We start from the raw sequence: 13,647 nt of genomic DNA, 5'->3' as shown, positions 1-13,647 counted from the left end.
TTCAAAAGATTAATCTGCTTTGGGAAAATCCAGAGAAAATTTTCTCTTCTGCTAACACTGATGGTCTGTTCATCAAGAACAGAAACCAGTTGCCATCGAGTTGAGTCAACTCCAAGTCATAGCAACCTTGTGTGTTGCAGGGTAGCGCTGTGCTCTGTAGGGTTTTCGATGGCTGATTTTTCAGAAGGTCACCGGGTCTTTCTTCCTAGGCATCTTTGGGTGGACTCAAACCTCCAACCTTTTGGTTATCAGCCGAGCACATTACCTTTTTGCACCACCCAGAGACTTAGTCTGTTCTTCAGTGCTCTTTTAATTAGCTTTAAGCATCTAGAAGAATTTGGGGGAAAATCGGGCAGCACAAGGAGTATGTCATTAGTAGAAAAGATTGTCGATACTACCAAATTAGTAAAAAATGTAAAGAACTAGTGCTCCTTTTGTTTCTTCTTTGCCCATTCACACTTTAAGTATTTTGTACTGCAGTGTCCTGTCATCAAGCCAAGGAGAGCTCTGATAGCAAGCATTTTATCTGTCAGCATTAATTAATTCCAGAGCCAATGCTGGCAGGTTTGAGGCAGCATCCTAGGAGTTACTGGGTAACTACCTCCTGCGTATTCATTTACTTCTCATATTTACCTACTGCCTTTCCCCTCTAACCATATTATTAAAGGATACGAATGAAGAGAGTTGGAAGATCAAGGTAACTTGCCACACACTGCTGCTATTAAGTGGCAAAAGCGCAGATTTCAGCCCCAGTCTGCTCACTGACTACAAAGTTCATGCCCTAATTCTGTACCAGTCTGATAAGGCGAGAAGAGTTTCAGAGTTAGAAGGTGCTTTGTGTTCTTAGGGATTTTGAAATTATAGAATTTATTTTCTCTCTCCCTCCTTTCCCCTCCTTGATTAGCATCTGACCCCCAAATTATTGTGCATTACAAATTAAGTTGTCAAATTAATGTAATTTTCAATGACTAAATGCAATCCTGGAGATCTTAATAGGTGAGGATTCCAGAGTGATTAAATTAGATGTTTGAATTAAAAAAAAATTCTTTTGATAGAAGATAAACTTTGTACCCAATGCACACAGAAAAAAAAATAATAAACATTCTAAATACCCACTGTTTGCAAAATGTATGTATTGTCTTCTGACTACTGTAGTGTACTTCATACTGTTCTTATCATATTACAAACTAATTGATACTATTTATATAATATTATAAACTAGATCATATTATAAACATAAGCGAATTATAATATGCTACGTGTTTATTAGCTTGGGAATTAATGTGTATCTTTCCATTTGCGATTGTATAGTGCCACCTAATGGCCAGAAAGTTCAGTGCAGTGACTACATTCTGTAGATGGCGCTCAGTCCAAGAAAGCTCTAGTGAAGTGTGGCAATTCCTCCTCTGCATTTTTGTTTGCTTTTTGTAGGGAAAATTCAACGTTTATGACTTTTTAAAGGAGATTATAGCTAAACTACAGTGGACATAGATTTAATAGGCTACATGTTATTATAATTGAAACAAAATATTTTCATATTTTTCTCTCTGGAATTCCTTAGCAGTTATATTTCAGAGCTGTTTAGAATTCTACACAAAGTGTTATTACCATACATGTTTTATAGCTTCAGATTCGGGGCATACCACGCTATTCAGTTCTGTTGCTACTATGGTAGCGTTCTTTGCATCAGGTCTTTACATATGGAATTAACAGTGCGTTTTTGAAATTTTAATAATTTTTCCTAAAATATCATTCTCGTTTTTTTTTTTAATTTAAATACTCTCTAAAACTTTCAAGTCTGAAATAATTTTTTTAGTATGTTTCACCAGAATAGATATACTAGAAACATAGGCCCCTGCTACAGGTTACTTGCCGAAATTTATAAATCAATAAAATATGTATGCTACACTTATTAGATATTTAAGAGGGATCGACTTTTAACTTAGCACATCTGCATATGGTTTTTCATATATTCAGAAATAACATGCGACTATGAAGGACTCCCTGATCTGGAAGGCGTAACAAAAATTCTTTGTTCAAATATCATTTTTTCTTCTCTCTCTGAGGTAGAAAAAGAAGTGTATTTTTTGAAATGTGCCTTATAATTTTACTATATCCAGCTGTGCATTTTTTCTGTGTCTGTTTTTACTTTTCACATTCAGAATTTGTTTGAACAGAAAGAAAATGCAGAGTCTTCTCTCTCCTTGGTGATTGCAGATGTTATTAGCACTTGGTATTACAAATGCATGTATTTTCATGTTTTTATTGCCTCTTCGAAGTCATATGAAACCCTGGTGGCGTAGTGGTTAAGTGCTACGGCTGCTAACCAAGAGGTGGGCAGTTTGAATCCGCCAGGCGCTCCTTGGAAATCCTATGGGGCAGTTCTGCTCTGTCCTATAGGGTCGCTATGAGCGGAATCGACTCGATGGCAGTGCTGTTGGTGGAAGTCATATACACAGTCTTTCTTTGGACCAAAAAAACCAAACCAAATCCATTGCCATCGAGTCCATTCCGACTCATAGCAACCCTATAGAACTTAGTAGAACTGCTGCATAGGCTTTCCAAGGAGCAGCTAGTGGATTTGAACTGCTGATCTTTTGGTTAGCAGCTGAGTTCTTAACCACTGTACCACCAGGGCTCCATCTCTTTGCATAGGTTTCCTAAATTGAATGGAGCATTAACAACACTAGGGGGAAAGGTCTTATGTGCTCTGTGATTAAAGGATATCACAGGTTTTACGGTGCGTTCCTATTACGTGTGCCACTCAGATAATTTTCTGACCGCTATGCTGTGTCCTTGTCTTGATATCCTCTTAGGCGGTGGAAACCATCCCCTGCTGGTGCCCTATGATACGCTGACAGCCAAAGAAAAAGCCAAGGACAGGGAAAAGGCTCAGGATATTCTCAAGTTCTTGCAGATCAACGGATATGCTGTATCCAGGTAAAAGCACACCTACTCCAGTTACGAATTCTTTTTATAAGATAGAACATGTAAATAGCTCTATCAGATTAAATGCCGAAAATGAATTCAGTGATTGCTTAAACTAGCTGAGAGCTGCTATTTCGTATAATCGGAATTCACATCTGTCAGAAACATCAGTGCCCTTAGCTGTTAGCCACGTGAGTGAGGTCCTTTTGCTACTTATATTAAATCCCCATCCATCATTTACGCAGACTCTGTAGGCAAAAGTCACACTGCTTTTCTGAAGGCAACATTTTACTGCATATTAATCGAGTTATTAACTGTTGTTTTAATATTAGATGTAAACTATTCCTTATAAATTAAATCTCACATTTTTCTTCAGCTACAAGAATATTAGGTAATCTTTCAAAAATTTATATATACTTTTTCCTTTTTACAAATAAGATTTTCTAATAGACTTTGTAAGGAATCCTGGTGGTGCCACAGTTAAGCACTTGGCTGCTCACTGAAAGATTAGTTGTTCAACCCCATCAGCGTTCCATCGGAGAAAAGATCTAGTGATCTCTTCCCACAATGATTACAGCCTAGGAAACCCTATGGGGCAGTTCCACTCTGTCGTATAAGGTGGCTATGAGTCGATATCAACTGGACCACACACAACAACAATAGACTTTGTATAAATTGCTTTCCAAGTCTCATAGTTTCATTTTTGCTGTTCTAGAGGATTCAAGGACCTGGAACTGGACACACCTTCTATTGAGAAACGGTTTGCCTATAGTTTCCTCCAGCAACTCATCCGCTATGTGGATGAAGCCCATCAGTATATCCTGGAGTTTGGTAGGTACCGTAGTCCTGTTGCTAGGAGCCCAGTGTTTGTTATTCTTAATGTTTACAGCATCATGATATAGAACAAGCAGTCTGCTGGGCTGTTTATGGTCTATTCACTGATGGTATAAACACACTGTATCCATCCTAAATCTAAGTATAGTTCACCAGCCAGTAGGCAAAGAAGTGTGGTTTTTAGTGATGTGTAAGTTTTGAACATTTTTTTTTTTAGCCTAACATATAATCCTTTTCTCCTTATAATGTTGATTGGCATTTTCATTTTGAAAAATAAATTGGAAGGACATAAAAATTTTAAGATACAGCTTGTTACTTCCCTATGAAATTAATTGCTCTGCTCTTTAAAAAACCAAACGAAACAAAACAAAAACCTCAAAAACTATGGATTCCTAAAATTTCTAGACAGTGTAAAGGCCTTGAGTTTACCTTTGTAGTGGCACACATTTATACTAGACTATTGGCAGTGCAGAAAGCCTGGTGGTGTAGTGGTTAAGTGCTGCAGCTGCTAACCAAAAGGTCAGCGGTTTGAAACCACCAGAAGCTCCTTTCTGTGGGGCAGTTCTAACTCTGTCCTGTAGGGTCGCTATGAGTTGGAATCAGCATCTCAGAATTTTTTTTTTTTTATGTGCAGTGCAGAGTATTTTATTATTCATTGAGCATAAAATGAAAGACCTCTTCCCTATGTGGCCTGGCTACCTAAGTACAAAAAGAACTCATTATTTTCAGTCTTAGATTCAGACCATATAATTAAGGCAGGCTTCCCTTATTTCGGAAACCCTGGTGGCGTAGTGCTTAAGTGCTACAGCTGCTAACCAAGAAGTCGGCAGTTCGAATGCGCCAGGCGCTCCTTGGAAACTCTACCAGGCAGTTCTACTCTGTCCTGTAGGGTCGCTATGAGTCGGAATTGACTCGACGGCAGTGGGTTTGTTTTTGGTTTCTCTTATTTCTGTTATTTGTTATCATTCTCAAATGTTGAATTAAAATTCCAAGTTATTAACAGCCAGTGGTTGGTATTAATGTATGACGTCCCTTTTTAAAAACAGTGTTCTGTTCTGATGGTATATTTTTATGTTCTTCTCTACTCTCAACTTTTTTTTTTTTTTATGTTCGTTCTTTCTGTACTTTCAGCCTTTCAGCTCCTTTCCTCTGGGCTTCTAATCCTAGACCCCTTAGCAGATATGTCCTTAACAAACCCGCACAACCAAGGGCTCCTCTTGCTGCTGCTGTTCTCAGGATTTAGACTTAGCTTCTGATTCAGCATTAGACTAACATTTGTAGAAATTGTAGCACTGGTATTTTTCTTGTTCCTAGCCTCCTGTATCCTAAATATGATTACAGATTTGCCAGCCGGGCAGTGTTCCCGAAAAGCCTCCCTCTCTGTAACCTGTCTCTTTACCTACAGTTCAAGTGCCGTATTCTTGCTCTCTTCTTAACCACCTTATTCATCAAAGCCAAGTGTACCGACTCTAATATGCAATCTCTCTTAACTCATATAACTACAATTTTTAACAAATTGATTTCTGATGATTCATCCTGGCTTAAAGCCAAATTAGTCTGAATTGATGAAATTTGACCAAAGAACAAAAGTGAAGCAATGGTGAATTTTTGACACTTTGATTCACAAAGTTAAAATTAGGTTCCTGCTCCACATTTAAAAAGGATCTGATACAGGCAGCAACTGGAGATCCTTTCCTCTTTTTGGCAAGGCACTGGGGAAGAGGGAAGGAAAGAATAACCCTTTGGACAAGGGAAGAAGAAAATTTTACCTTTGCATGGAGGCAGAAACACAGATTTGAGGATGGAATATGTTTAGGTATTATTCATGCTGTGTTCACATTTCTGAATGAACCAGCTAGTACAGTGTTTGCTTGTAGAGGGGGTGGTGAGAATCTTGCCGCAGGCCAATTTATCCATATTTCTTTCTTTCTACAGGGTAGAGAGTCTTAGAAAATATTCTGGGAAGAAAGTAAGACTAGAATGATCTAAAAACAAAACAAAACCCATTGCCATTGAATCGATTCCAACTCATAGCAACCCAACAGGACAGAATAGAACTGCCCCATAGAGTTTCCATGGAGCACCTGGTGGATTTTGAACTGCCAGCTTTTTGGTTAGCAGCCGTACCTCTTAACCGCTACACCACCAGGGTTCCCAGAATGCTATAGAGTCCAACAAAATAACTTTTTTACAATTCTCGATTTTGCTTGCGGCATTTTCCGAAGGCCGTGGCAGGGCAAATGATGTATGAGAACTCAATTAAAAGAATGGTAGATTGGCCATTGTCAACACAGTTGTTTTCTAACGTTTTCATTCACTGTTATTATGGATAAAATTTTTAAGTTCCTTCTCCATTTGTTCTTCACTTCATTGCGTTCACAACTCGTGTTTAGTTTACTCATTCTTAGACATAGAATATTAAATGTATATTACTTCATTCCAGTTTTAGTATTATATTGTAGCTTATTTTCTCTCCAAATCTGGTTCACATTTTACACATAGTTTTGTTAAAATGTACAATGAAAGAAATTTCCGATTTCAGTATTTGAAATATTAGCAGATTTAGCGATGTGCAAAATTCTTGACAGAATTTATACAAGGAAGTCTCTTACATGAATTCATCCATTTGCATAATGCAGTTGGGAGAGATTTAGTGCGAAAGTGGTTCAGAAATGAGATTTGCAGGTGTCAAAACCCTTCATTTTCTTTCATTCATGGAAAGAGCATTATCCTGGTATTATAAAATATTACCTAAATTCTCTAAAAATCATCTCGTGTCTATGTCCAGGATTCGATAAATTATATCTCAAATTGTTTTTATTTCTATTTTGCAAAAGAACTTTTTAAAGCAAAAGTCAGTTTGGCTCTTAAAATATTTGAATGTTCCATGTATAAACTTCACTAAAATGTTATATACAATTCTGAATTGTTTCTCTCTCCAATATGTTCTGCATATAATTATAGTTATTGTAGTTTATTATTACTTCTTCTCTATGTATGAAACCACTTCTGTATTCTTCTAAATTAAATGCATTGGGTCAATCAATTCTTAACCTTGAAATAATTTTCTAAGCTATGGGGAATACTTTAAGTATTTTTGCTTCACTTATTTGTAAATTGTCTTTTGACATATATGAACTTTATTTTTTAGTAGAATATTAATTTTCCAACCAAATATTAAAATTGTGATCCTCTTCCTCATTGCAGGGCCTGGTTTCCCATAGTTTTTAAGTTTGTATTTTAGGATCGGAAACATTAACTTTTAGTCACACCAAGAGGTCGGGGTTAAAATTTCACCAATGTGGGAGAAAATATTTGGGAACAAGAGATCTGATAAGGGTTAATATCCAGAATATGTAAAGAACTTCTACAACTCAACAAAAAAAGACAAATAACTCAAAAAAAAAAAAAAAAATGAGCAAAGGGCTTAAATAGACATTTCACCAAAAAAGATAGTTATGTAAATGGCCAAAAATCTCCACATCATTAGGGAAATGCAGATCTGAACTTCAGTGAAATACTACTTTACCTACTCTAGTTTGGCTATTATCAGAAAAAATGAAAAACAGGAAATGTTGGTGAGGATGTGGAGAAATTAGAACTCTTCTCCGTTGTTGGTGGGCTTGTAAAATGGTACAGCTGCTGTGGAATATAATTTAGTGGTTCCTCAAAAAGTTAAAGATAGAATTGTCATAGGACCCAGCAATTTCCCTCCTAGGTATATACCGAAAAGACATGAGAGCAGAGACTCAATCAGATACTTGTACCTCGGTGTTCATTGCATCACCATTCACATTAGCTAAAAGGTGGGAACATCCCACGTGTCCATCAACAGGTGAATGTTTAAACAAAATGAGGTCAGTACATACAAGAGAATATTAAAAAACCCACAAACAACAGAGTATTACTCAGCTGTAAAGAGAAATGAAATTCTGGTACATGCCACAACATGGATGACCTTGAAAACATCATGCTGAGTGAAAAAGCCTGTCCCAAAAGGACAAATATTGTATGATCCCACTTGCGTGAAATCTCTAAAATGGGCAAATGTCTAGAGACCGATGTACAGAGCCCAAAGTGTATTTGCGGTTACTGTGGGTAGGTGGGAAACCCTGGTGGCATAGTGGTTAAATGCTACGGCTGCTACCAAAAGGTCAGAAGTTCAGATCCACCAGGTGCTCCTTGGAAACTCTACAGGGCAGTTCTGCTCTGTCCTACAGGGTCACTAGGAGTTGGAATCGAGGTGACTGCAACAAGTATTGTATGGGTAGGTGGGAGGGGCTAAAAAAGTGAATCATCATTGGTAAGGGTGGTGGGAATATTTGGAGACATATCGTGGTCATAGTTGCATGACATGATGAACCTAATCAATGTCAATGAGTTATACCTGTAAAAATGGTTAACATGGCAATGTTTTGTCATATATATTTTTACCCCAATTAAAAAAATATATATTCAATGAAAGTAAATCTAACCAATTATGTTGGTTGTTTTTTCATATTTGGTTTAGTGGATAACACATTTCACGATGTATTCTAAACTTTGCACTTTAGGTGAATATCTTAAAATGTTTGACATGAAACATGTACCTAAAATCTCTTCCTATCTACAGATGGTGGCAGCAGAAGCAAAGGAGAGCCTTTCCCCTATGAACAAGAAATCAAGTTCTTTGCTAAAGTACAGTATACAATCTATCCTGTTTTTGGTTCAATATGTTTGTTTCCATACTTTCACTCTCCAGATCTTTGCCTCTTTTCAGAGTGCACTTGTCCACACATATGAACTTTACTACCAGTAAATCTATGGCGTGAAAAGTAACTGCATGAAGAAGGTGGAATGGATTTTCTCCTTTCGTTTCTAACAAACTTGGACTCATTTGAACTTGCTCTGCTCTCCCTCTCTTATTTCTCAAATGACAGCCCAATAGAAGGTCTGATTCAAAGTTTTTGTTTTTTTAGCTTCATCATATAACAGAAGAAAATTACCCATTTCTTAAGAACGTTTAAATAATGCTATGGTGTAAATTTTTTTTTTTTAGATAAGCATTTCTCTCATAAGGAGGAAAAGCAATAGTTTATTTATAAATGGACACATTAAAAGATCCTTTACTATGATTTTCCCCATCTTGCCTGGTTAGATGCTTATTTAAGATTTCAGAGTCATAGAATATTGTGGGGCTGTAGTCCTATTCATTTTATAGACGAGGAAGCTAAGGCTGAGAGGATAAATTGTTCGTATACGAAGTGTAACCCACTATTATTATTCATTCATTTTAATAATTATTGAGAATTTGTTTTATACCTGAAACCATTCTTCAGCTAGTAAAGGAAGGAGATGAAGTACTGCAAAGCTTCCATAGTGAACTTGTCTGCTTACTCAGCATTCACTCTATGCCCAGTCATTAGACTGGCAGTAGGCTGTATCCTGGGATTTCCTGTGAACCGCGGCAGTCGTGCACACTGTCATGAGGACCTTTGGAGAAGGTTTTCTTTTTACAACACCTTGCAGTTAACCTAGAGACCTCGTACTTGCTGTCAGTTTCCTTTTAATATATTTGCATTTGGTAGGATTATTATAGATAATAAACTTTTTGTGGACTTTAAAATAATATCTGGTTTTGATCAATTAATATTTGGCTTTTATTATGTTTTCAGAATTGTTCCCTTTATGTTCAGAGAAGTTTCTTTTGTGGCCTTTTCTTTCCACTCAGTATAGCATTTGAGGTCCATACCAATCATCTGAGATTTGTTCTGGGCTGAAAATTGGTAGTTATCTGTTTTTTTGTATATATCCTGTCTCTTGTTTTTTTAATAGGATGTAACCTCCCCTGATAGCGACTTATCAAAAATTCTGGGTTCATTACCTCTAACTGTACCTCTAAAATGTATTTCCCATATTGTGTTGCCCAGATACTCCATACCTCTAGTGATTTTGGGTGCAAATACTTAGTGCAGCTTCATTGATATTAAGCCTGTGATTCATTCATTCACCAGATTTATTGAGTGCCTACTCTGAGCCAGTCACTAAGTTTAGGCAGTGTGACAGCCTCAAGGAATATCAGTGAAAACTCATGTACTCCCATTATCTATAACTGTGGTATACCACATGGTGGGGAAGAAGGTGTAGCAGACACATCCGAGTTTGGATACTAGGAATGCCAGTTCTTCTCACTCTTTTCATTTGTTTTTTCATTTCTCCATTCCACAAATGTTTAGCAAAAAAGAAAAAAAAAAATTTTTTTTTTCTTTTTTGCTATAGACCCAGCAAAACCTTAAGCCCTAGGAATTCAGTGGTAAACAAAACAGACTGAATAGCAGTCACAGAGGCCAGGAAAGGGCTATAATTGGAAACAAAGCCTGAAATTTTTCTTTCTCTCATGGGCCTTGTAGACTCTTAGGGGAGAGAGACTTTAATCCAAAATCACACATATAAAACATAAGATTGCAAATGGTGTTATGGGAACAGAGAATACAGGGGTTTTATTTAGCCCAGTAGCACACTAGGTAAGTGCTTGGCTGCTAACTGAAAGATTGGCAGTTCGAACCCACCAGCCGCTCTGCGGGAAAAAGATGTGGCGGTCTGCTTCCATAAAGATTACAGCCTTGGAAACCCTACAGGGCAGTTCTACCCTGTCATATAGGGTCACTAGGAATAGGAATAGACTCAACGGAGCACAACAACATCATGTAGTTGAGGAGATCAGCAATGGCTTATCTGATACAGTGCAGCTGGGTGGAGGGGTGAAGTTAATAGTTTAAGGGGTGGGAACTACATTTCAGACAGTGAGGATTTTATGTGCAAAGCCTTGTGGGTGTAGGTGAACAGAGTGAGGAAGAGGCATTGACCACTGACATCACAGTTAGCAAGCAGAAATGGGAGGTGAGCCTGGAGAGAGAGAGGCCACATGATAAGAACATTGTATAGGTAGTGCGTGACAATGTGACTTTGAGTAAGTCACACTTTCTGTGTCTCAGATTCAATACCTGTAAACCAAGTCCAGTGACACCTACCATACAGAATAGTTACTAGATAAATGAATTGACAGTATGTCAGAATAATAATACCTCACCAAACCCACTGCCGTCGAGTCGATTCCAACTCATAGCGACCCTGTAGGCAGAGTAGAACCACCCCATAGAGTTTCCAAGGAGCGCTTGGCGGATTTGAACTGTTGACCTTTTGGTTAGCAGCCATAGCACTTAACCACTACGCCACCAGGGCTTCCATAATGCCTCATACAGAGTACCAAAACCAAACCAAACCTGTGGTTGTCAAGTCAATTTTAACTCACAGCAACCCTATGGGACAGTGTAGAACTGCCCCATAGGGTTTCTAAAGAGAAGCTGGTGGATTCAAACTTCTGACTTTTGGTTAGCAGCCGTAGCTCTCAACCACTGTGCCACCAGGGGACCACACATAGTAGAGACTCGATAATTGGTAGTTATTTATTATCTTTGAGTCTGGTGGGCACTGAACTATTTATATGAAAATAATTAAAAAATAGTTTTCCAGATCACTAAAAATTTGGTCTGTTCCCCATTATCACACCCCTTTTCTCACACACACACACACATGCACACACACACGCATGTACTGGAGGTTATAAAGTGAGATTGAAAACAGGTCTACTTTGAGAGGCTCTAACAGGCAGGACTATGGGTACTGGGGGACCTGTTGCATGGCTGCCTGCCCCAAAGCCTCTGCATGCATTCACCCCCTGACAGATTCCACTGTGTAGATCTGTTTTCCTTTACTTTCTTTCAGGTCGTGCTTCCTTTAATTGATCAGTATTTCAAAAACCATCGCTTATACTTCTTATCTGCAGCAAGCAGGCCTCTCTGTTCTGGAGGACATGCGTCAAACAAAGAGAAAGAAATGGTGACTAGGTAAACAGCTATAAAAGTAAAAAATGTTGTTTAAATTAAGTGTGTATGAATTGGGGAAAGAAACTCTCAGGACTTCGAGGTGGGAGCCTGAGAAGCGTGTCCCACCCATCCTTCTTGGTCCCTGTCCGCTTGGAATCAGGCATTGTGAGGTGGACATTTCCCACAAGTTAATATATGTGTCCTAGATGTTGAGTTTCCTTATTTCGCTGTTAAATGTGATGCTGAATAGAAGGAAGAGAAAATTACCCAATGCAAAAACCACAAACAGAGGCTGTAGATGCATCACTCTATTAGTATTTTTGATAAATGCTCCTTTTAATGTTTTTTGTTTTGTTTCTTAACCTCTACAAACATAATACTTTTGCCAGCTTTCGTTTCCAGTAAGGCAAAATCCTATTTGCACAGACTTTAATTTAATACATATATTTTTAACACTAACCAATCTTGGAAGGAAATGAAGTAAAAATATATACTTTCTGAAGATTTCCCCTAACGCCAGTCAAGCCAGCATCTTAGCAATGCTCTCTTGTTTCTGTTTAGACCACTGTATTCTTTGTAGATTTATTCGTGATTCTATTGGGGATTTCTGATCTATTTCCTCAAAATTCTGCTAGACCTTGCTATACGTAAGAATCAATTACCTACTAAGTCTCCTTTTATGTTATGACATTGCTCAGGAGTCCATGCCAGGCTTTTAGATTGTGTCGGAACAAAATTTCTGTAGAAGTGAGTAAATCGTATGCAGCAGAACACTGGAGAAAACGCAAGCTTTCTTGGACTTGACTGTAATGATGTACTGCTGAGCAAGGAATGGCAGTGCCGTGTCAGCCATAAGGGCAGAGGGAGAGGAGATGGAATACAGAAGGTCCCCAGTCGACCACGGAGAAGAAATACCATTTCTGCATGTGTAACATTGGGGATGGGGCCGGGAAGGGAGTCCTCAGCTCTTCTTTTTTCTCTAATTTTTCATATGTTTTACCAACTGGTAGGTCCTGTGCTGTAGGATTGCAACAATATTAAAAATGCCCTCAAACTTCTTTAAATAATAATTTTCCTGTGAAGTTGATAAAACTGATCATAGTAGTTAAAATCCCAGAGAGAACCCATGCCAAGGAAACACTTTGTTTCCACAGACTGTGTCAACAGAAGGAGAGACAATGAAGTGTTACTTCCAACATATGTGCTCCTTTCCTTATACCCCCTGGCAGGCCTACCTTCCTGGCTTCCCTTTCAGAGAGAGGGCCTGTGTTTCCCCACTGCACTTGCGCACTCCTCCCACGTCTGCCCTGTGGGCTGTGAGGTGCGTACAAGGGTCTGGATGACACCGGTCTCCAGTTACCATCACACCTCCTGGAACCGAGCACACAGCATAGGCTTCTTGTGCTCCCTGTGTGCAGTTAACCCTGTGTAATAGAAGCTTTGTTCCCAGAAATTTTGGTTAATTTAGGTGTTATGCAGTTATATACACAAAGAGAAAAAACATTCAGAGAAAACAGGGGAAAATGCAAATAAAGTGATATAAAGTCTCCTTTCCCCACTCTCTTGCCTTGTGTTTTATTATTTCTATTCAGTTTTCGGAAACTCTGGTGGCCTAGTGGTTAAGAGTTTGGCTGCTAGCCGGAAGGTCAGCAGTTTGAATCCACCAGGCACTCCTGGGAAACCCTATGGGGCCAGTTCTACTCTGTTCTGTAGGGTCACTATGAGTCAGAATTGACGCAATAGCAATGGCTTTGGTTTTTATTCAGTTTTCAGCCTTACCCTAAGAACTACTCAGTTGACCACCAAATGAGTTCATTTTCCTTACCGACTCTGTATCCCTCATAGAATAAACCATAAGAACATTGTTATTCTATGGTAGCCTTAGTTCCTGTGCTGTGGGTCCTTAGGCTTCCCCCTCTAACAGCACTGCACCAGACTTTTTGTAATTTTATCTTCAGTTTTTCGTCAGTTCATGAAAAGGAGGTTGATAAGTTTTACTTCTCCCATAGTACCTTTAAAA

The 13,647-nt window shown here is 38.4% G+C and overlaps 1 protein-coding gene across 6 annotated transcripts in view; it reads left to right on the top strand.

The window, feature by feature from the left end:
• The window catches only part of RYR2 (ryanodine receptor 2), a 750,192-nt gene that overhangs the window by 583,793 nt on the left and 152,752 nt on the right, over window positions 1–13,647 (top strand). For all 6 annotated transcript variants that reach the window (XM_049868553.1, XM_049868552.1, XM_049868551.1 and 3 more), the window contains 4 exons: window positions 2,817–2,940; window positions 3,644–3,759; window positions 8,375–8,439; window positions 11,527–11,648. In XM_049868553.1, coding sequence (XP_049724510.1) covers window positions 2,817–2,940; window positions 3,644–3,759; window positions 8,375–8,439; window positions 11,527–11,648 — 427 coding nt within the window. The remainder of the gene's footprint in view (window positions 1–2,816; window positions 2,941–3,643; window positions 3,760–8,374; window positions 8,440–11,526; window positions 11,649–13,647) is intronic.

The sequence above is a fragment of the Elephas maximus genome, chromosome 24 (genome assembly GCF_024166365.1).
Source record: "Elephas maximus indicus isolate mEleMax1 chromosome 24, mEleMax1 primary haplotype, whole genome shotgun sequence".
NCBI lineage: Eukaryota > Metazoa > Chordata > Mammalia > Proboscidea > Elephantidae > Elephas > Elephas maximus.
The sequence above is the reverse complement of the archived record's forward strand: the minus strand, read 5'-3'. Positions and strand labels throughout refer to the sequence as shown.